The sequence below is a fragment of the Megascapheus bottae genome, chromosome 33 (genome assembly GCF_031878675.1).
Source record: "Megascapheus bottae isolate mThoBot1 chromosome 33, mThoBot2.hap1, whole genome shotgun sequence".
NCBI classification, from domain to species: domain Eukaryota; kingdom Metazoa; phylum Chordata; class Mammalia; order Rodentia; family Geomyidae; genus Megascapheus; species Megascapheus bottae.
Genome location: NC_143541.1, coordinates 5,540,169 through 5,565,008, shown reverse-complemented (window position 1 = coordinate 5,565,008; position 24,840 = coordinate 5,540,169). Strand labels below are relative to the sequence as shown.

The window sequence follows — 24,840 nt, the reverse complement described above, 5'->3', positions numbered from 1 at the left end:
GCTTGTTTCAATACCACTGAAAATTTGGTATATTAACCATTCATTCAAATGAAATATCAGCTAAACAAAACATTATAGAATCCTTATGAATACTATATATATATACACATATATCTATGTGTATATATAGTAAATCCCTAAGTCTACACCAACAAATGATAGAGGAAAAGAAAGCAAGACCAATCAACTAAATTCAATTTGTTCTTAAAATGTTGACTGAGTAGGCAATGAACCAGGTAGTATAAATTCACTTTATCACAAGATTTATTTTCTCCCAAATCACTAAGGGAAAAAAATTATCTACTTTATAAACGCCACTACAAATTACCTATTACCTGTCACCTCTATTCCTCTGTATTATCACATATAGTAAGCTTTTATGGTTTGAATAGACAGTCTAAGTCATTACAAATCTCATTCTTTTTAGACTAGTACAAATGCTCTGTGCTTAAGAAGCGTTGTTACACTTGGGCTTGCAATGAGTCTCTTATGCTTAAACACAATAAGCCAATATATTTATTAGGAGACTTGTAAGCAGAGAAAAAAAGAATAATGAATGAGCACAGATGTTAAATAGTGTTGGAAAGCTTAATGTATTCATGTTAGGAAAGATTTATAAAGTCTTACCAGTTACTATACTCATAATCAAATGCGATGGTGACCTCAGCATCCTTGGTGATGGCAGATACAGCATAGATACACAGGTGAATCATCCCATCTGCAATCATGTGTCTCACCTGTATAAACCAGGATAATTTTCCATGAAAGGGAAAATAATCCCTTTATCAAAGTTACTTTTTCCTGATTTAGAGGTACAAAGTACTATTTTTCAACTCACTTTTCCCATGAAATTATTAGAAAGAAAGATACTCTAAACTTATAAGACTTCTTGTAGTAAACTTGGAAGATATTCAAAATTAGGGTAAAACTACTGCTTTACTTCTTTTTTGGCTAGCCTAGCGTTTGAACACAGAGACTATGCACTATCCCTGAACTTATTATTATTTTTTGGTGGATCATGGGGCTTGAACTTGGCCTGGGTGCTGTCCTTGAGCTCTTCAGCTCAGGGCTACCGCCCTACACTGGAGCTAAGCCCCACTTCCTGTTTTCTAGAGGTTAACTGGAGTTAACAGTCTCAGGTCCTTTTTTGCCTGAGCTGGCTTTGACCTATGATCCTCAGATCTCAGCCTCCAGAGTAGCTAGGATTAGAGGAATGGGCTGGTTTTGAACCTTGATCCTCAGATCTCAGCCTCCTGAGTAGCCAGGATTACAAGAGTGAGTCACCTCGCCAGGCTCCAGTGTTTTATCGCTTGCATTGAAACACCATGACTATTAACTATAGCCTTTCATCTGGGTGCAATTCTCAGACTGTTTCTTCATAAACTTGTCTTTGGGCAATCCTATTGAAAGAGAAGTTACCACAGATATCTTACCTCTGCGTTTGGTGTACATGATCTTCTGATGAACCGGGCATCATTACCGAAAGTACGGGCATCCACACACATCTCTACACCATTGAATTTTGAGTAGAAGAGCACAAAGGGATATGGTCTAGGGATTTAATTAAAATTCCTGTAATTCCTGATAAGTAAAAAAGGTACCCTCTGTCTCTAAACATGATGCAAATGCTTACAGAAGCAGCAGCAATATTTTGTAATGCCTAAACTTGGAAAATATCACATGCTTTTTGGCTTTTGATTAAAGAACATGTACAAAGAAAAGAATATTGTGCTTAGAAAGGAGTTATCACCACTTTGTACAATGAATAATTAGCATTTTTTTTGGTCAGTTGTGGGACTTGAACTCTGGGCCTGGGCATTGTCCCTGAGCTCACAGCTACTGATCTATTAAAGCCACAGCACCACTTCTGGTTTTCTGGTAGTTAATTGGAGATAAGAGTCTCATGGACTTTAGTGTCCAGGTTGGCTTTGAACCATGATCCTCAGATCTCAGCCTCCTGAGTTGCTAAGTGTGAACCACTGTGTCGGCTTAATTAGCATTACTTATTTCCATTTCTCTACAAATAGAGAAGACACAAGCTTATTTGAGTCCCAAGAGTGACTTATCAACCAGGATATTTACAGCAATACCAGTCAGCACCATGTCAGCCCTCAGTATTAATGAATGATCATCTTACTTTTTGAAGAAATGCCCATTGACCTCAAATTGCTGCCGTAACATGACTTTCCCACGATACTCTATTATAAGAGTATCCAAAGCCAGATCTCTTGCAGCCCTCAGGATTTTGCGATGCTTCTGAACACGAGTGACTCTTCCCAGCTGTAACTGAATAAAACCAACATGTTAACATTAGATAACAACAATAGCTTAGTATACATTTAAAATATTTCATAATTATCAAAAAGGCACCAACATTTGTGGGTTTTATGTTATGTTATTTAGCTTGATGACCAGAAAATTTTGAAATTGATAGAAGCTCAATTTTTGTAGGAACTCCATCTACTGAACCTGCCACCCCAGAAAAGACAAGAAAAGATCAAATAAAAACACATGGTAAAGGTTTCTGTGGATCTACAAAACTAATCAAGAATGAGTTTAGCTTTCTACAAATCTTTTATAATTTCTACCTAGACTATGTTCCAACATAATTTATCTAATAAAAGAACAATTTAAAAATATGCATATCTCAATATTCTCAAGTGAATATAACCTGTTTTTGGCTGACAATAATATCTGGCTAATTTGTTACTTTAAGATACTATACATTTGGAAGACACAGTAATTCCAACCCACACCCTCTCTTTCTAGTTTTAAATCTCAATCACTTAGTTTTAGTATTTAACCCATCAGTCCTTACCTGCATTTGGGAACCAATAACTGTATTATTACAGGCCAATTCAGTCTTATTAATAGTGTCTAAAATAGCAGGTTTGCCCACAAATTCCTTGTTAGAATGCAGATGTTGTTCAAGGGCGTTTTGTACATCTGCACTGTATTGATTAGTGAAGGCTTCTTCATACTGATCAGTCCATAATCTTATCCGATTTTCCCAGCCCTCAGTTGTATTCTCATCTAAATTCTGTGCTTCAGAGGGAGAATTCTGCAGAGAACAAAAGTAAGTAGGTTAGTAGAATCATGTATAACGAGGAAGGGAGGGACACAGAGAAAACATATTTCCACATGGCAGTTGATGTAGCAAAAAAGAGTAATAGGCTGGCAGTAAGGTGATACGACTTTTATCACAGTTTTATAACCAATGAACTGTGAGGGCCTGAGCAACTTAAATGAGGAAACTCAGTTTTCCCATTTATTACACAGTAAGAATGATTAATCTAGGCCATTATTTCATCCTAGCACTGATTTTATGGTCATAATAAAAATCAAATTTTGTTTTAAATCAAGAGACAGAGTCAAGTTTCTAAGAAAAATTTCATAAAAAGCTAAAGTTCAGAAACCTCAAATTATCATATTTTAAAATTTATTTACTTATTTTAAACTTAGTAACATCACTTTTGTTAAGTGTGATAGTCTAGTTTGTTTTACTATTCTCAGGAATGGCTTTATTTTTGTATCACTTGTTATTTTCCTTATAAAACTAACATTTGTTCATCAACTTACTACTCAGGAGAAAAAATTATTTGGAAGTATATCGTTCCAGGATTTTACATTCAATTATTAATATTATCACATTCTAAGTTATCTGAAGAGGTAAATAAGAGGAAAGAAGTATGTAGAGGGAAAGTAGAAATTATCTGAGAGGTCCTATAGCTCTACAGGAAAACCACTGTCCTCTATAGTAACAATACCAAGGGGGCAAAAAAAAAAAAAAAAAAATCGAAGCAACACTATCCTGTGCTTGAGATAGAGATACAGATTAAGACTGATACATGCCAGAAAACAAACACACCGATAGGAATGACATACTAGTGATGACTAGAAAGAAGACTTACAGTAACCAAAGCTATCTGAAAATTTATGTCCCTATTAAAATTCCAAAAACAAGCATAACAAATGAAATATACTTTTGATGACTAGTACAGAAAACACTCATGCCTATTATAATATCTGCCTTTTTAAAAAGCATCAGTGCATCACAATTAATTGGCTACTATCTGTCCCCTCAAAAACAGAAAAATCTAACACCATGATCTTCAGCACTTTTCATTGGAGCACAAAAAGATAAAAAAGTAAATAAATCTAAGAAGCATCTAAAATTAATACATGATGAACAGTTTGCTGTATTCTATAACAGCTGAGTGAATGAATAGTATAAAACCTGAGTTAAGGAAGTGGTTTTAAGATTTAAGATTGGATATTAGATTGCCTCATTTAAAACGTGAAGCAGGGTGAAATATAAGCAGCACAGTGCCACCAATCTAGGCAAATCAGCTGTTTTCTCACTGAGTTTATAGGTTTTTTTTTTGGCAAGTCCTGGGCTTTGAACTCTGAGGCCTGGGCACTGTCCCTGAGCTCTTCAGCTCAAGGCTACCACTCTATCTGGTTTTCTGATGGTTAAATGGAGATAAGTCTCATGGATTTTTGTGCCTGGGGTGGCTTTAAACCTTGATCCCCAGATCTCAGCCTCCTGAATAGCTAGGATTAAAGTGATGCCTGGCCCACTTTTACTGCATGAGTACTTATAGAATTAAAGTAGAACTTAATTTTAACTAAGGCATCATAATTCTTAAGTAATGCTTTGTGAGGTTATCTATCTATCTATCTATCTATCTATCTATCTATCTATCTATCTATCTATCTATCTACCTACCTACCTACCTACCTACCTACCTACCTATCTGTAAGACATCAGATAGTATAATCAAATCTTTTAGCAAATCATTCTCATCAACTAGTAACTAAAAGTCCTTTTAAAATATTGCACATAATTTTATTATTCTCCAGCTTCTTTATAAAAATCATGCCTTATAAGCCTTCTTATTCAATAATGGAAGAATCATACAACTATTACATCCACCAAATAGATATTCCAGGAAAAAAAACAGTTCAGTTCCAATAGGGCCAATTCTTATCAATAATACAACTTTCTGCTAATGAGTTATCCTTTTAACTGGTGATTAAAAGCCCACATGATGCTAGCTAGATGGAAGTTAACAAGACATCCTGTACAATTACCAGAAAACCCTCACTCCTGAGCTTAAGCCCAACCATAGCAACAAAACACATCCACTTCGTGTTGTGTGATAAAATACCACTTACCCCCTCACCAAAGAGCAGCTAACAAAAAAGCCAATAAATTAAGGCTGATTACACAAAAGGAAAACATGTCAGAAAATGGTCAAGAAAAGCTACTTTGGAAAAAAGCTCTATGAAAACTGAATGGCAACAGTTACAAACTAATGAGAAGCAGACTCCAAGATTCCCAGACCATCAATGTCAGGAAAGAAGCTGACCAAAATACAAGATCACAGTGAAGTAAAAAACACAGCATCAGGGAAGATTAACCCCTTACCTTCATCCGCAAGGACTTCCGGGATCCCTCTCGAAATGCCTATCCCAAAGAGGAAAACAAGTAGAACAAAACAAAACTTGGTACCAAGAATGACAGTTATACCTACCTGAGATTAAAACTAAGTGATAAACCACTATTCTGTTCGGACCCTTTTCTCTACATAACAAATCCAACAGAGCTCCCCCAGACTATTACCAAGAATACAGCTGGCTCAAGGCCAATGAACTCTACATATGTTCTATAGTAAAGGTAGGTAACTAACAGAGAAAAGCATGCACAACTGAAATCCTACAGGTACCTCTGAAACTAAGAGAAAAAGTATTTTAAAACCTTAAATTGCAAATTTACCAGTTCTGAAGTGAAGAAGAAAGCAAAGACCACTCCCATTTAGAAGGAGTGGGCAAGTCACCTAAGAGCAACAAAGTTGCTGTGATGGGGAAGAAAGAATATCAAACAGAAGAGGTTTTTCCTGGAGAGTTTTCAGTTGAGAAAACAGAACAGTGACCATGACACTACCGAAGCTGAGACCATTCACAAGAGATCTTTCCTGATTTTTGTTTTGCTTTTTAGAAACAAGAAAACACTACTGACCCAATGACACGAGGTAGGCATGTAACTAGAAGAGTACCAGCAGACTGCTTTAACTGAGTTGTGTGGAACTGCTGTAAGAACAGAAGCTGAGAGTCAAGGCTACAACATATACATATGGAATTGTGCCAGACAGGGCTGGAATTTCATACCTGGGATGGGCGCTGGAGTAGAAGAAACTTAAAAAGAGCCAGTGGTAATGGTGCGGCAGAAGAGGTATAGGGGTATATGCACATGAACACAGATTAGCTTGTTTTTATAAGCCCTTCAAGCTTTAAATATTTGAATCACAGCCTTCTCTTTTTGGTAGTCCTGAGGTTTGAACTCAGGGTCTCATGTTTGCTAGATAGACACTTGACTGCTGAGTCATGCCTCCAGAGGAAGTCATTCTTATTCCAAAATTTGAACTATTTTAGATGTATTTCTATTTTAGATACTTTAAAAAATTTATTTATTTAAACTTTCCGTACCTTGATTTTCTTCGTCTTTGGTGCTGCACGACCCTTTTCTGGACTCTTTTTCCGCTTCTTGGGTTTGGTTCTTCTAACAGTTAAGGTGATGCTTGTAGGTGTGTGCTGTGTTGCTGTATACAACACAGTGGAAGGAGAAAGCTCCTCATCCCAGCTTTCTGTTGCACTGCTATCCCCACCTAAAAAAGGATGATTTCACACTTCAGGGACTAACAGTTAAAAACTGTCCTCAGATCAGCTCACTCCTGTAGATGTAGCCCATATCCAGCAAATCATTACTTCTGTTAACTTTATCATCTGTAAACCAACACATATGCCCACCTTTCCTGTTATTGCCATTAAGCATACAAACTGTGTTCTACATTACATCAACTTCTTCCCTTGTACCCAGCTCCCAAGCTCTACTACCTTGAAATATAACAATCTGAGATACATAATACAAAGAAAAGTTATTTTTTTTCTTCCCGTTTTGGTTCTCACAAAGAAAACTTTATTTGCTATAGGACTAAGATGTTTCCATCTATGTTTAATTACAAAGACAGAACTATACAATAGTCTTGCAATGACTTCTCCTTCTATGAAAAGACCTGGATACTATAAGAACTTAAAACAGGAATTCTAACTTAAGAGGATATTTAACCACAAAATATTTACATGTCAAAATATAGGCATACCTCATCTTAAGCTCACCTGATATGTTGTCCTGCTTCCGCCGATGAAGTCTAATAACCTTCCCCCTGCTCATTCCCCTAAAGAGGGAAAATAAACTTAAAGTAGTCCTTCCAACAGCATGCAACACATTATAACACACACGGGAGAAGTGTCTCTGCATATACTACCCCCTCCCTCCCACCTACCAAAGGTTTCCAGGACATTAAATTTCATATCAAATTCAATAGCTTTAACATCAATCTCTCATTCCTTGTTGTCAGCAATTCTCACCTAGTGCAGAGAATTCGAGCCAAGGAGCACTAAGGAATCATCTACATTAACAAACACAAGAAAGAATACTTTGAGCTTTTCCCTACTAATAAGAAACCCTAATCCCATCAACCCAGGCTTGAACTAAGATGAAACAGGATCTTACCTGCACTTGTCACAGTTGAGAAGGAAGCCATCCTGAGAAAGACCACAAGGACACCAGGTAGGAACAGTCTCTCCTTCAGAGTTCGGGCTGTCTCCACAGCGTTCCTCTACGGGCGACGGCAGGCCATTCAGGTCAGAACGAGGGATGATCGTCTGGACAGGGGGAGAAGCAGGAGGTGTCGGAGGAGGAGGGGCTCCGTAATTATGATCCTGAAAATAAGATTTTTTAAATCAACAGTGTCCAAACACTGGCCCCTCTCTCCCCTAAAGTACGGTACATATGGAAAGAAAGAAAGAAAGTAGTACCCTTTGTTTTTTTGGCTTCAACCAGGAAAGTGATAAAACAAAATGCCAAGGTCAACTGGGACATAAAAACAAGAACAATGATGCAGGGCTAGACGTCCGCTGGAGGCAGGGAAGTGCAAAAGGGGAAACTTCGTCATGCTGCATATAAACATTTCAAGAAAGTCACAATGTATAAGAATGGATTACACTCCAAGAAGATCACTGCTCTGGAGAGAAACAAATGCATACTCACAGCGTAAGGCAGTCCTCGACACCCCAGCCTCTGAGTGGTCCCATAATTATGAGTGGAATACACGCTCTTCTCATTAACTGCTGGACTAGCCTCCACAGATTCAGGGCTGCACAAAGGCGAAAAGCAATGCATGATAGCATAATACCTAATCTTTCCTTTAAACTAAACAGTTCACTTCCCATCTAACCCCTTTCCTTTCCACAACCACCAGCCACTAGAGTAAGAACTCACTGAAACAATCTGATTAACATAACTAAGCCTATAAATAACAGTAGGAGTGTTACTGATGTGGATTTGTGTGTAACATGAAGCCAGTACAGGCAGATGTCTCAAGGCAGGCACCTGGGATACAAGGTGTCCCTAATGACAAACACAAACGTACCAGCTGAGCGGGGAGTTTCCCCTAGAGAAGCCACTCTGGGCTGGTTTAGACTCAGAACTATTCTTCTTAATTGGATCTCTTAATACTTCCATGAAACCTCACATGACATTTGCAGTGAGTGAGATGATGAAAGTGCCTTCTGCACTGCCCCAGGGACCAGGCCCTCTTCCATTCACTACCAAGACAGGATACCCTGAAGAAAGTACAGGTAAAAACAATGGCATCTTATATTTATCACACCTCTCATCTTGATGAACCCCCAAATACCTTCACATATTAGAGTAATAATTTCTCATCCACCAATGACATGCAAGCATATCAAGGATACAATTATTTAACAGCTGCATGGTAATACCATAGGACTTCAAATAATAAAAACTGAACTTGGAAGTTAGTTTAGTGACACAGTAATGGTAGTAGTAGCTACTAGTGTAAATCACCTGTAAATTGCTTTATATAATTTTTAAAAAATTTTCTCCAACCATTAAACATGGTGAACAGTACCCCATTTTTATAAAGGGGGAAACTGAGGTGTTAGGATTATGTGATCCCTTCCCACCCAAGGTGATACATCAACAGAGCCATGGGTTACAACAACAGAGCTAAGGTTTCAAACATATCTGACTCTCAAACCTGGATACTTTCCACTATATTGTACCCCAAGTAGAAACTGTTTGAGACCTTTTACCAAAATTAATAAAAAGCTTAGCATAAAGTCCTTTTGCATCTTTAATTAGTGGGAAATAAACTATTCAAGCAAAATGTATTAACACGAAAATATAAATGTACTTAAGCATGTACATTTAATATACATCTTTGTTTTCTAATAAAAAGGCATATGTGGTCAAAGATAAAATTTAAGTTTTTTTTTTTTAAAGAACTTCAACTTTGCCAACTGGTTTTGGAAAGGTTTTGAAAAATAATTAAGAATTTAATTGCATGAGTTGGCAGAACTAAAAATGGGTTAGTTCTAATTTACATGAACTAAAACAGAGAAACTCCAAGTACTAGTATAATTCAACCTTAAAGGTCTTTTAGGGAATCAAATCAGACAAATTGTTTCCAATAATGCTTCTCCTGCTTCAAGATTTACAGTATACAGAGCTTGGCAGGAATGAAGTGTGCAAGTTAATGTAGCACGTCAACTGACAAATGTGGGGTAAAAGAAAATTCTGAGGTACATATCCAACTCACCCAGTTTTATGCTCCAAAACTGTGAGAAGGGATCTTATTAATAACAGCAAAGGTAATTTCTAGGTGAAGAAGAATTTTAGACATAGGAAAGTATTCTCTATTAGTGAAGTGCATGCATTTATTATTTGATAGTGTCTGTAAGATGGGAACTGTGGGGGAGGGGAGACATCAAGAATGCAGGCCAGTATTCTTGAAAAAAGACATGATCTGAACATGGCTCACTGAGAGGCAATCAACTCTAGTCTTAGGAAACAGGTGGGGTTTCCTAAATGAAACCAAAGGTAGACAAGCATTAATAAAATGAAGATAGAATTTAGCTTCTATGATGGACAGTTAAAAACAGTAATGGATTTATACACAGTTAATTTACTGGGTGCACTACTAAATAAACAAATATTCTAAATAGCTATACATGTTTTATTTAGGAGATTTTGTACCATTAAACACATGGGGTGAAATATGACAGCTGTTTATTACGAATGTTTTTTTCCCCCTTGGGAATGGTGGGAAAAAGGAAAGTTTCATGGAATAGAAGATGGCCATGGAGATGGAGCTATGTTGGTTATATCTTACCCATCTCCAAACTGGGTAAATATGAACATATGCACTTCACGTGCAAGTCTAGGGAATAAAAATAAAATGTATATTGTGGAGGTTACACAGGCCACCCTACTGCTCAATATTGCCTAGTGAAGCACAGCAGCATTTAATACACTGCTATGCATGCCTAATCTAAAATTAAATTTATATGTTTTCATTAAAAATAACCCCTACAATTTCTTCATTGTTTACTGACTATGGAGATTTTTTTTTTTGACTATAGAGATTTAATAGCTAACTACAGGAGTCCCCAGAATGCTTCTTGACATATGCATCAATTCTTATCTGTATGTTAAAAAATGGATTAAAAATTTAGAATATGACAAACTAGGGATGTAATTAGAATACTTAGACAAGCAGGTGTGAGGATCTGCATTTGTTGGATCCCCTAAACTATAAAAACAAAACAACAAAAGGAGTACTACGATCACATGTCTTTATTAGACAGTTTATACATATAATTGTATCCTTTTCTATGAATTGTGTAAGAGTTGGGCACATACAGCAAAAACCAGGTTTACAACGGATAAACTCCATCAATTGTGTTTAAAGTATAGTGAATAATCTGCTATAATGCCACCTCTTAAAAATGGCTAATACTCTATGGCAGAGTTGTAAGTTCAGAAACATCTTTCTTTTTATTATGTTTTCTTAGAAGTATCAAAAAATGCAGAGTGTATGCTATTGATATCAGATTTAAAATGCCAGGAGGTATGATCTGGGTCTCTACTTAGTCAAATACGTTGCTCTTAAGAGCAGTTTAATTTTAAATGTGCTAAGAATAGGGGAATAAGCATTGAAAAATTTAAACATAAGCTAATGATTGACACTCTCTTCTTTTATACAACTACTAAAAGAATAACTGAAATTAATTATGACTACAGCATCATAAATGTATGGAAAAAATGGAAAAAAATGTTCAGGAACTCCCAGGATGTGGCAGTGCAATCAAATTTCCATACTGGAAGTATTTTTCATTTCTGTAGCCATTCCTAAATTCCCCAGCAACATTTATGGTTAGTTATCACTATTCTAGTTGGGAAAGATACTAACTTTAACAGTAACAGCTTTTGATTTTTTGCTTATTAATTTTTAATTTATTGGTTTAATCTCTATTGAAATGTTTTACAAATGGAAAAATGTCTTCTTGTTGTCAGATCATAGCAGGTAAATAGCTAACTTTATAAATACCTATGAACACTATACAACTGGGATATATATTAATGCAGAAAAACTTTTAAGTAATCTATTTGGGGAAATACGTGGAAGTTGAGGTTAGGGGTTTAAATGAATTCTTTTGTCATGCAAACAAATAATAAAAGAAAATGAAAATAGCCTTAAATGAAATATAAAGTCAATCTTTCTGTCACATCGCCCCACCCTCCCTCTTCATTTTAATATGGGGATAAGCATGAAAACTGTTCTCAGTTTCAGACTACCCCAGAAGATTATAAATTATTTCCTAGGGTAGCTTTATTTTTCAAGTCTTGTTCAAGGAACCCAATAAACAAGTAATAATAAATAGGTGGCCTCATGAAGAAATACACATGCTCTTTAATAGTCTCATTTTTAAGAAAGAAGCCCTATTAATAAAAGATGCCGTTCAACCCAGAATTCTGGTACAGTTGCTTTGCTTTGCTGAAGGGGGAAGACCCCCAGGGACTATGAAAATGGCAAGAGAAACAGGGGAATTAGAGCAACACCCACCTCACTCAAGAAGTGGCTGTGGGATCAAGAGTCTGAACTGGACCTGAACATATTCAAAACACCAGGATTTTTCCAGCCCAGACCCTAATCCCTGGTACTGCCTGGAATAGACTTGGCTTCTGGGGGTGTGCTGCCCCCTAGGCCCCTTGGGTCTCTTTCGCTGGACTTTCACATCCTGGTGTAGTGCCACTTCGTCTTGAAAGGTAGGGGGCTTCCACTTCCTTTCTGTAAGCAAGGAAGATTGGGTACAAGGGAGGTAAAAGGACAAGAGGGGGAATCTGTGAGCAGGGGGAATCTTGGACAACTTAAAAAAGGGATACAAAAGTCTATATTTTAAAAACTGATTAATATATAAAGTTGTATAATGAAGGCCTACCTTCATTGTCATTTGGTATTTACATTCTTCAAGAATTGAAGAGTTTACCTTAGGGATTGTTTTTTTTTTTGACAAACTGAATTCCTAACGCTGTTCTTAGCTGAAAAAAAAGTTTGGTACCACTGATTTTGAAGGTCCTCTTTCTAGGCAATGAATATTATCAAAAACAGTTTGGCACTGCTCTTTATATTTATACCCAAAGTCAGAAGATCTAAGCAATCTGCCCATATACAGTTTTAGCCCCTTTATTTTTAGAACAATGAGAAGTACTTAGGAAGAGGCCTTCGAAGAAAATCAGTTGGAAAGAAAATTTCTTTATCTCCCTCTATCAGAATAATCATTAACTCTATAGAAGCAGGTAGTAACACCTACTCAATTTCAATTTTTCCATTCATGAAAACAAAAGAAAAATGTAATTACTACTTTGCAACTTTGATTCTATGACTAATTTACCCAGAAATGCTTTTCTAAAAGCTTTTTACCCCCACTTATAATTCTCTTTCCTCTCCAGATTTTTTGGGAGAAAATGGGCAAAGTCTAATGTCTTATAGTGGGGTGGGGTTTGGTCAAGAAAATACTATATATAATCTTATTACTATTCACAAGAAAACTGTTTACACACAAGACTGGTAATGTACCCAGAATTATCACTTACTCTGATCCAGCAGCCATATCTGAGTAGGATGTATCTGGTGTAGTTACTCCCAGAGGGACTGCAATGCTCATGTCGTCCAACACAGCAGAGAATGGAAATCACGGGGTCCAATTAATGGAGACTGACCACTCTGAGAGTGGGTGTGAGTTGCAGAGCCTCAGCCAACATGATATGGACATGAGGAATCCTGCCAGAGAAGGAAAACAGCTAGCAACAAGATAATGTATGGAATTCATTCTAAATCTATGAGTAGTTTTCTAAATTTTTGAATTCTTCTAACAATAAATCCTAGGTTCAATATGTACTATTATTAATCTTCCGCAAAGTACAATAGCTATAAATTATACTTACTTTCAGTCAAAGGGAACGTAATGATTTACCAGCTTACTAAAAACTGTATTAGTCTAGGCCTATCCAACCAATTTTTTTTTTTTTTTTTTTGCCACTCCTGAGGCTTAGACTCAGGGCCTGAACAATGACCGTGGTACATTCCTCAAGGCTAGCACTCTACCACTTGAATCACAACACTACTTCTGGCCTTTTCTGTGTATGTAGTACCGAGGAATTGAACCTGGGTCTTTGTGCATGCTAGGCAAGCACTCTACCACTAGGCCTCCTAGCCAATGAAATTAAAGATTCAAGATTAGAAGAAATACCCTAGTTTAAAACTCTTCAGCAATTCTTCAAATTTTCTGCCAAGGCCAGAGATAAATCAAGTCCTAACAGCACTCACAAACATTTCTCCCAAATTAAATCTGGTTGAAACCAATTTGCTACTCGTATTTGACTGTTTACAATTGGTACTTACTAGTTACTTTTACTTTCTTTTGGTGGGTCATGGGGCTTGAACTCTGGGCATGGGTGCTGTCCCTGAGCTCTTCAGCTCAAGGCTACTGTCCTATCCCTGGAGCTACAGCTCCACTTCCTGATTTCTAGTGATTAATTGGAGAGAGAGTTTCACATTCTTTAGTGCCTGGGCTGGCTTTGAACTGCGATCCTCAGGTCTCAGCCTCCTGAGTAGCTAGCATTACAGGCGAGAGCCACAGAGCCACAGCGTTCCATTATGCATATTAGTTTTTTTTTTAACAGGATGAAATAAGAAGTATTTTATGTAAGAGGGAAGAAGTAAATGTGAATGTCAAAAATTCAGGCTTACAAACTTTTTTTTTTTTTTTTTGCAAAAATAGTATTAAAATATGATGATTGTCACTTTTTTTTGGTTGGTCTTGAGGCTTGATCTGAGACTGGGCATTGTCCCCGAGCTTTTCAGCTCAAGGCTACCACTCTACCACTTAAGCCAGAACCACTTCCAGTTTCCTGGTAGTTAATTTGAGCTGAGTCTCACAGACTTTAGTGCCCCTCCAGGCTGGCTTTGAACCACGACTTTCAGTTCTCAGCCTCCACAGTAACTAGGATTACAACACCTGACATGGCATGCTTTTAAGGGGGAATCTGAGTTTGAAGTCAGGGACTGTGCTTGCTGGGCAGGTGTTCTATTGCTAAGAGTCACACTCTCTTTTTTATTTTAGTTACTTTTCCAAGACTGTCCTGAACTACTATCCTCTTATACTTACTATGTAATTAGGATTATAGACATGAGCCACCAAGCCTAACCTATGATATTCACTGATTTATAAGAGTAAAAAAGTCAAACAATTTTCAGTACTCAATGAAGTATATAATACCAATTGAGGGATTAATGAAAATTTTCAACAATTGGGAGAAAAAGGGGTGTTCAAGCATTCCTTTGATATATGAAGACTCATGTCAATGAAAAAAACTATGAATGGCAAACTAAAAGACTTTGAAAGTTAATATGAGTCACTAATTTGATGAATATACTATTTAGTTTTTTGTGCTGCCCATGCTTTGAACGAACTATATCAACAGATCTAGAGGTCTCCACACCTGTTCCTACCTATCTGGACATGACATACCTAGAATGAGGACTGAAATGCAAAGTAGTCAACTGTTCTAATTTCCATTATTAAATATAGATTCAAACATAATTTGATAGCTATCTTTTCCCCTGACAGTAACTTTTTCTGTATTTCTTAAACTTCAAACTCAAAATCTAGTCTCAGGAATGAAGAAATACACAAACTTCGCTGTTTGCACAAGTTCATAAATAATCTTAAGGAAATATTAAGAAAAATTCATGTAAGAAGGCAAGAGTGGAAGTAGTAGCATTCTGCAAACCTCAAATTTGCCAACACAGCAATCTAAAGCTTCCATTCTATTGCTTAAGTGAAACACATAAAAAATTGAAGAATATCTCCTTTATAAGAAGTTCTTCCATGTCCATTGGTTTAGTTTAGATAACTTTGCCACTCTTTTGATTGGTCAACTTGGTCACATTATTCTTAATAATGCTTTCATACTGACAAGGTATCTTTTGTCTTTTTGTTTGCCGGTCCTGAGACTTGAACTCTGGGCCTAAGCAATGTCTCTGAGCTCCTGTACAGGGCTAGGGCTCTACCCCTTAAGCCACAGCTCCACTTCTGGCTTTCTGTTGTTAATTAGATAATAATCCCATGGACTTCTCTGCTGGGACTAGCTTTGTGTATGACCCTTAGATCTTAGCCCCTTGAGTAGCTAGGATTATAGGCTTTAGCTACCAGAACCCAGAGGTTTCTTAATTCTGATAACAAATTCTAATTTCTCATATGTAATAGCTGCTTTCCTAAACAACTGTGTAAAATATAGCTATCCCAACACTAACTGAAGGGTTAACAAATCTGTATTTAATATCCAATATTTATAAAACAAGACAATCAAACCTACTATAGTTTATTGAAGTCAGTATTTATAGCAGTTATCACTTGAATTGGAGATGTATTCTAGAATGTGTTTCTAGGTGAAAAGATACATTCGTTAACTTGTCTATCACAAACTACCAGAATATAAACTCCATGGAGAAGAGGGCTATTTTTCTGTTTTACTTACTTTTGGGTTTTTTTTGGTATGGGGCTTGAACTCTGGGCCTGGGCATTGTCCCTCAGCTCTTTAGCTCAAGGCTAGGCTTTCTTACTTGAGCCAAAGGACCACTTCCTGCGACTAATTGGAGATTTTTTTTTTTTTTTTTGCCAATCGTGGAACTTTTATCAAAGCCAGAGCTCTACCACTTGAGCCACAGCACCACTTCCAGCTTTTTTCTATATATGTGGTACCGAGGAATCGAACCCAGGCCTTTGTGCATGCTAGGCAAGCACTCTACCTAACTAGGCCAAACTCCTGGCCCCTTCACAGACTTTTTGTGACCCGGCTGGCTTTGAACCATGATCCTCAGATCAAGGATTACAAGGCATGAGCCACTGGTGTCAGTACCATGCTAAAACAAAAGAACTACTGAGTGAATTGTTATAGCAATTACAGCAAAATGATTTCAGCATTCATTAAAATGTAAAGCAATAAAATAGATTAAAAGGATTTGGGTCAGTCACCTTTACATAGACCTCTGAATATGAAGTGCCCCAAAGTTATTTGTCAGTAGCTCTGAAGACCTAGAAAAAGTTGAGAAATAAAATTAGTACATTAAAAAACAAAATATAATGGAATTACAGATATTTTCATCTTATTTCTGAATTATATAGTGTTTTGTTGACTAGTCAGCATTTATTACTACATTTTTAACCCTTAACACAGTTTATATGTTCTATTTTCTATAAAGTAAAGGGTGAGGAGGAAAATTATTTTTAAGAAGGGGTAAATATTTATGTTGGCTAATGCCCCTCTTTTCTTCAAATAAAAATGACTTCCCATTTCTCAATGGGTCCTTTTGTGTTTCCTGTTTCTTCTTTTATGTGTGTTGTATGGGGAGGCTTCCCCCCCCCCTTCTTTTTCTTTTAGGAAGGTATTCTTCACTGAACCACTCCCAGTTTCAGACTTTTTGGTGCCAGTACTGGGGCTCGAACTCAGGAACATCCTGGAGTTCACAGCTGGCCTGGATCTCTACTACTTCAGCACAGCATTACTTCTGGCTTTTTAGTGATTAAGAGATAAGAGTCTCAAGGACTTTCCTGCCTAGGAGTGGCTCTGAACTATGATCCTCACATCTGAGCCTCCTTTGTGGGGTTTGGCCTGGTGCTGTCCCTGAGCTTTTTTATTTTTTTTTAAAGCAAACATCAAATTTTGTTTTCAAACACACAAGGTCTTAGCCAACATTTATGATTAAAAAGAGAGCTTTAGGGGCTGGGAGTTTGGCCTAGTGGTTAAAGTGCTTGCCTAGCATGCATGAAGACCCGGGTTCGATTCCTCGGTACCACATATAGAAAAAAGCTGGAAGTGGTGCTGAGGCTCAAGTGGTAGAACTCTAGCCTTGAGAAAGTCCAAGGACAGTGCTCAGGCCCTGAGTTCAAGCCCAGGACTGGCAAAAAAAGAGAGCTTTAATTAATTTTGTTTTTTTCTTAAACAATAAACAAGAGCTTTTCTTGGGAGAAAATGATCAGTATGCCTCAAATGTTTAGCGTTTCCTCCAAAGGTCAGCTAGCATGACATATTAATGCCTCAAATATCATTGTGTAATAAACATGAAAAGATCTGGGAGGATTGGGAGTGTGGCCCAGTGGTAGAGTGCTTGCCTAGCATTGCATGAAGACCGGGGTTCAATTCCTCAGTGCCACATACCAAGAAAAAAAGCTGGAAATGGTGCTGTGGCTCAAGTGGTAGAGCTCTAGCCTTGAGAAGGCCAAGGACAGTGCACAGGCCCTGAGTTCAAGTCCCAAGACTGGCAAAAAAAAAAATCTGGAACTCAAGTTAGCAAACATAACTGGACATTAACTCCATTTTGATGCTTTATGGAAAAAAAAAGTACAAAATAAGCTAGTTGTCTTCAGAAAAATTATACTCAAAGTTAATTTGTTTTAAAGGTATAAAGGTAACAGTAAAGGAAGAAGCAGCAGAAACCTTTAGGAACAGTAAATAATCAAAGAAAAAGGGCTGAAAGACGTATGAGTGTGTGCGTGCGTGTGTGTCTATGGGAAAGTGAATGCACCAGAATTTCATTTTCTTTGTAATTATTTACAGAATAGTTATAATTGCTAGATTCATAAAAAAGAATCAGCCTATGTTCCAAAAGTACCTTTTTAAAAATTTCTAGGAGAAAATGTATCAAATGGTATATGCTAGAAAGTTTATAATTATCTTGTCTTTTTAAATAGACTTAGGAATGGTCAAGAACCTCGTCTTCTTATTTATTTATTTATTTATTTATTTATTTATTTTTTGGACAGTCCTGGGGTTTGAACTCAGGGCCTTGGCTCTGTCCCTGAGCTTCTTTTGCTCAAGGCTAGCAAAGGCCTTTTCTGTTTATGTGGCATTGAAAAAAAAAAAAAAATCAAACCCAGAGCTTCATGCATGCGAGGCAAACACTCTACTACTACTAAGTTATATTCCCAGCCCAAGAATCTCTGTCATTTTGACAGTATCTTCTCTATATGAGCTTCTGAAAGCCTGAGACTATAATTTGTCTAGTCACTCTAAGAAGACAGTGTTTTAAGAACAATTCCAATGAGATTTCAGAAGAAATCTCCTCAGTCAGGTGAGCCGGAAGCAGGTGGAGAGATAACAGTCTAGTAAATGGCCAATCCAATGAAAGAAATTCAGAAACAAGTCTGCTACAGTAAGAGGACTGGCAGGAAGAGGAGTGCCGCTTCAGAAAGAGAACAGGCCTCATATGCTTCACACAGTCTTTGTACTGAGGCTGTGGACCTTGGCACTTCTCCCAGAAATGATGCAATCCTGATGAACAAGATCTGCTGCCAGAGAAACAATTGTTAACAGCCTAAGCAGACAGCAACTCAGCCAAGATGCAATCTCTGATCAGCTCTCTATAAACTACCACACGTCAATTTTTGGCTTTGATGAAATCTAAGTGAATACACATATTCATATTTCTATTTCCTCCACCCAAGACAAGGTCTTGCTATGTAGCCCATGCTGGCCTTAAATTGGAGATCTCTGCTGCTTCAGCTTTCCAAGTGCTGTAATTATGGGTCTGTTCCACAAAGTTAAAGTCTTTGTATTTTAAATTAATACTCACTTTCCTCACTGTCAGTAAAGCTTTTGGGAGGTGGTCGTTTCTTTGAAGAAACTGCCTCAAATTTAGCACTCAATTATGAGATACCAAAGTAAAGACAAACACATTAATTCAGGGCGAAAGGTATTGTTTATATTTCTGAAACTTTATGGTATGAAATAGAAAAGAAAAATCTATCGCATATTCTTGCTTAGGAAGATTGAGCAGTCTCACCCCACAAAGTTATTTACAATGCTCATTTTTTCTGACAGCAACAATGTATCATTGATTATTTGCACCTCATCAGCCATAGCTTAGAATTTAACTTAAAAATATCACCACAATTTTAGTAATCTTCTCTACAACCCTTATTTCCTGCACCCATAAGGTTTTTGTGGTGTTAAGGTTTCTTGTATAAAATAGTTTTTCTATGTTGTATAAAGTTCACCAGGCAAGCACGCTTATTACTGGAGCCATGCCCCCAGCCCTTTTCCCTTTAGTTTGCTTTTCATATTAACCTCTGACTGATACCCTCCTATGTCTCCTGAATACCGGGGATTATATATATGTGTATATTATCTTTTTTTTTTGTGGGTTGTGGGCCTTGAACACTTTGAGACACAGTACAACTTCTTGTTTTCTGGTGGTTAATTGGAGGTGTCATGATTTCCCACCCTAGCTGGCTTTGAACCACAATCCTCAGACCTCAGCCTCCAGAATAGCAAAGATTACAGGCATGAGCCACTATATACTATTAAAGGCATGCCAGGCTATATACTATCTTCTTTGAGATATGGTCTGGCCTTGAAGGGAGGTCCTTTTATCCTTGCCTCCAATGTAGCTAGAATTACTGAGATGAATGAGCCATCATGCCTGACCTGATTGAACTCTGGGCTTGGGCTACCTCCCTACCCCTGGAGTCTCAGCACTGCTATTTCCAGTTTACTAGTGGTTAATTGGAGATAAAGTTTCAGGAACTTTAGTGCACAGTCTGGCTTTGAACCAAGATCCTCAGATGTCAGCCTCCTGAGTAGCTAGGATTACAGGCATAAGCCACTATGACTGGTGTGACCTGTCATTTTCTCTTTAATGCCAATTTTTATTCTCAGCATACTTTTAAAAATCATAGTCATAGAACAGTTCAAAATGCAAACAATGGAGAACTAATGTAGTTTCATTACATATTTAAATTTTATGTAAAAAATTCAAATAATGCAATGAAAAACACTGCGGCTGCACTCAAACATACAGCTTTTAATCTTGGAAGAAGAATGCGATAAAAATTTAGGGTTCAGGAAATAGCGCTATGGCTTAAGGGGTAAGGCAGTAGTCTTGAGCTGAAGAGCCTAGGGACAGCGCTCAGGTCCAGGGTTCAAGCCCCACCATTGGGGGGGGAAGGTTCAGTATATTCATAAATGAAGAAACACAACTACAAAAAGGTTAACTTGTATTGCAGGACTATGGGTGCAGCATACATCAGATTTTACTTCACCAGAACTAAAGGAGATGGAAAACATTAATCATGAAAAGTTAAATACAAGCTGGGGCGGTGGCTCATGACTGTAATCCAAGTTACTCAGGAGGCTGAGATTTGAGGATGGTGGTTCTAAGCCAGCCCAGGTATTAAAGAACCTCAGACTCTCATCTCCAATTAATCACTAGAAAAGGGGAACTAGGGCTATGGCTCCAGGGATAGGGTGGTAGCCTTGAGCAGAAGAGCTTAGGGACAGCACCCAGGCCCAGAGTTCAAGCCCTATGACTGACAAAATAAATGCAACTGGGCCCTGGTAACTTATGCTTGTACTCAGGAGGTTGAGATCTAAGGATTATAGTTCAAGGACAGCAGAGGCAAGGAAGCCTGTGAGACTCTAATCTCCAACTGCCTGAAGAAGAGCTATGGTTTGAGTGGTAGATGATAGCCTCGAGCACAAAAGCTCAGAAACACTGCACAGACCTTCAGTTCAAGTGCTTACATGCATGTGCACACACAAACACACACACGTGCATACACACACGTTATTAACCAGTGTTATGATAAAGTTTTTGAGTGTTTGGGTGTATTTATTATGCATATTTGTCCATTTCCTTCATTTATAATTCATTCAATAACAAATGTGAACCACCACGAATATAAAAACTATGCTAAGTGCTATTTAAGATCCTTATTTTAGGGATGCACTGGTGGCTTGCACCTGTAATCCTATTCAGGAGAAGGAGATGTGAGGATCAGTTCAAAGCCAGCCTGAGCACGAAAGTCCATGAAATTCATCGCCAATTAACCAGAAAACCGGAAGTGGCATGGCAGCTCAAAGTGGTAGAGCACTAGCTTTCTGAGCTGAAGAGCTGGGAACAGTGACTAGTCCTAGAGCTCAAGCACTAAGGGGGTTGAGCAAGGGAAATCCTTCTTTTATCATAAGTACTAGATACAGGGAGGCAATTTTTGAACTCTTACACTGTCTTTGAGCTTCCTTTGCTTAAGGCTAGTGCTCTACCACTTGAGCCACAGTGCCACTTTTGGCTTTTTCTGTGTGTGTGGTATTGAGGAACTGAATGTGCATGCTAGGCAAGCACTCTACCACTAAGCCACATTCCCAGCCCAATTTCCCAACTCTTCAGCTTTGCCTATGTGCCAAGTACTGCATTTTTATGAAGGAAAAAAGCCTGAAATATGACACTTAAAATTAATTGTGTAAGATAAAGAAACATCTATCCTACAAAACCAGAAACAAAAATAAGGTCTTAACCTATTCCATAATTGCTGATTAAAATTAATAATTTTACTTATTTACTTGTTTGGCAGTACAGAAGTCTTTGTGGAACTCTACCACTGTAACCACATTTCCAGAGCTTTTTTGCTTCAGTTACCCTGAGACAGTCTTATGCTTTTGCCCAAGCTGGCCAGGACCATATTACTATGCCCCTGATTTGTGTCTTTTCAATAAATGGGATTAGGACAGGCATGAGCTATCACACTCAACCTGTAGAAACAAGTTCCTTGATAAATCGCTTAAGCTGTTTAAAAACTTTTTCTTTTCTTTTAAATTTTGGATTATCATGGAGCTTGAACTCTGGGCCTGGGAGCCGTCTCTGAGCTCTTTTTTTTTTTTTGGCCAGTCCTGGGCTTGAGCTCAGGGCCTGAGCACTGTCTTTGGGCTTTCCTCAAGGCTAGTGTTCTACCCTGAGCCACCACACCATTTCTGGCTTTTTTCTATGTATGTGGTACTGAGGAATTGAACTCGGGTCTTTGTGCATGCTAGGCAGGCACTCTACCACTAGGCCAAACTCCCAGCCCCTGTCTCTGAGCTCTTTAGCTCAGGGCAGCACTCTACCACTTGAGCCACAGCATCACTTTCCATTTTCTGGTGGTTAAATGGAGATAAGAGTCTCATGAACTGGACTTTTGTGCCTGAGCTGGCTTTGAACCATGATCCTCAGATCTCAGCCTTCAGAGTAGCTAAGATTACAAGTGTGAGACACTGGCCCCGGCTTCCATGAAACAATTTTAAGAATAAAGATGTCTCAAAATTTGAAAACAAAACAAACAAAAAAACCCTAACCATGCATGTTCTGTGATTCCTGGAAGAAATTTTACTCAGAATTCACATTCAGAAGGAATGATACTTAAAACACTTAGTCATTCTGATATAAACAATCAGCTCCCTCATTGTTAATTGCTATTATCCACACATTTCTAAATATCTTGTTATAAAATATGCAAACGGGGCCGGGAGTTTGGCCTAGTGGTTAAAGTGCTTGTCTAGCATGCATGAAGACCCGGGTTCGATTCCTCGGTACCACATACATAGAGAAAAAGCCGGAAGTGGTGCTGAGGCTCAAGTGGTACAGCTCTAGCCTTGAGAAAATCCAAGGACAGTGCTCAGGCCCTGAGCTCAAGCCCAGGACTGGCAAAAAAAAAAAAAAAAAAATGCAAACATTACAAATAATAGAAGTGAAATTCTTTTTAAATGAGCCCCCAAAAGATTAAAGTGATATCCAACTGGTTGCATAACCTGTAGTTTTCTTTAAAAAAACTTAGCAGTTAGCTGGGTATGGTGGCTCATGCCTCTAATCCTAGCTCCTCAGGAGGCTGAGATATGAGGATTGCAGTTCACAGCTAGGATGGGTGTGTGTGGGGGGCGGGGAGGGAAACACTAAAGTCTGAGAGACTCTTCTCTCCAGTTAACCAGTAGAAAATCAGAAGTGGCGCTGTGGCTGTGTTGAAGAGCTCAGGGATGAGTTCAAACTCCACGACCAATAAAAACAAAACAAAATAAAAACAATTTAGCAGTAATGTTTTGCTTATCTTTGCATTCCCTTTCTAGGGTGTTTTAGTATTCTGCTTTTACAGATCTAATAGGCTCTACCATTGTGAGCCATACAGCTCTACTGAGTTTCTTTTTTTTGGGGGGGCGGGGAGGATGTATCAGGGTGGGCAATGTCCTTAGCATTCTTTTGCTTAAGGCTAGGCATTCTATACTACTTGAGTCACAATGCCACGTCCAGACTTTTTTGTTTAGGTGGTACTCAGGAACCAATCCCAGGGCTTTATGCACTCTAGGCAGCCACATTCCTGGCCCTCTACTGATACAACCTCCAGAAAGTTTAAACCATTTTCCATTTCCACAAACATTTCAGAATTTTTGTTTGAAAACAGAAACATTTTTTTGAGACTGGGTCTAACAAGGTTGTCCAAGCCCAAGCCTCCCAAGTGCTAGAATTGTCCGTATGCACCCCAAACTCCAAAGCATGTTAGTTCACGAGTGACATATCACAAGACTAATTTCCTATATGGTATAAAATGATCTCTAGTCCAACTTTCCTTATAAAATACTTTTTTTTTTTTGTATTTAAAAGGTAATCCTTGGGGCTAGGGTTTGGCCTAGTGGTAAAGTGCTTGCACAGCATGCACAAAGACCTGGATTTAATTCCTTGGTAGCGCTTACATAGACAAAGGCCAGAAGTGGTGCTGTGGCTCAAGTGGCAGAGCACTTGAGAAAGCAGGACAATGCTCAGGCCCCGAGTTCAAGCCCCAGGACTGGCAAAAATAACAATAATCTTCTAATGAAAACAATTTACAAATTCTTAACATGTGATTCACTTTGAATACTATCATTATTTGGAATTTCTACTGTCCTCTAAATTTACAATAGATGACTTAATTGCTTTTCCCCAGAGTTTGATTGGAGGTCTTCATAATAAGACCTACATGAAACATTATTCATAACCAATTCATATTTTCTTATGATATCTCTTGATATTTCTTCTAGTAACAAAATGAAAATAAATAACAACAAAATCTAACTTATTATCCTAGGCGACCACGAGTTTGACCTAGTGGTAAAGTGCTTGCCTAGCATGCATGAAGACCTGGGTTCAATTCCTTGGTACCACATACATAGAAAAAAAGCCAGAAGTGGTACTGTGGCTCAAGTGATAGAGCTCTAGCTTTGACAAAGCCCAAGGACAGTGCTCAGGCCCTGAGCCCAAGCCCAGGAGTGGGGAGAAAAAAATTATACTAGCCATCGGTAATCTAGCTGGCACTGGTAGAATTCTGACTGAAAATGTAAGTAAATGAGAAGAGCTGAGCCCTTCTTTTTCTAAAAGATATCAAAACTGTCCTAGAAGTTTTGACTCAGGAGTATAAAATATAACACTTCATTTTTAATCACCTCTGTGAAAATAATAAACCTAGAAACAGTAAGAAGGTCAATCTATGCTGATTTATTAAAGAATCAAAACCTTGACTTACCTTGTATCTAGTTACAAATTCATCTGGTATACTCCATTATACCTAAAT

The 24,840-nt window shown here is 37.9% G+C and overlaps 1 protein-coding gene across 19 annotated transcripts in view; it reads right to left on the bottom strand.

Annotated features, from left to right (window-relative positions):
- Window positions 1–24,840, bottom strand: part of Setd5 (SET domain containing 5) — a 76,618-nt gene that overhangs the window by 33,872 nt on the left and 17,906 nt on the right. For 4 of the 19 annotated variants that reach the window (XM_090323784.1, XM_090323791.1, XM_090323786.1 and 1 more), the window contains exons 1-12: window positions 13,028–13,113; window positions 11,997–12,221; window positions 8,496–8,688; window positions 8,114–8,219; window positions 7,577–7,785; window positions 7,180–7,238; window positions 6,490–6,668; window positions 5,432–5,470; window positions 2,819–3,061; window positions 2,138–2,286; window positions 1,434–1,551; window positions 628–737 (exon numbers count right to left, since the gene is read on the bottom strand). In XM_090323784.1, coding sequence (XP_090179910.1) covers window positions 628–737; window positions 1,434–1,551; window positions 2,138–2,286; window positions 2,819–3,061; window positions 5,432–5,470; window positions 6,490–6,668; window positions 7,180–7,238; window positions 7,577–7,785; window positions 8,114–8,219; window positions 8,496–8,587 — 1,304 coding nt within the window. In that variant the 5' untranslated portion in view covers window positions 8,588–8,688; window positions 11,997–12,221; window positions 13,028–13,113. The other 15 variants (XM_090323788.1, XM_090323787.1, XM_090323796.1 and 12 more) reach the window with 10 other exon arrangements.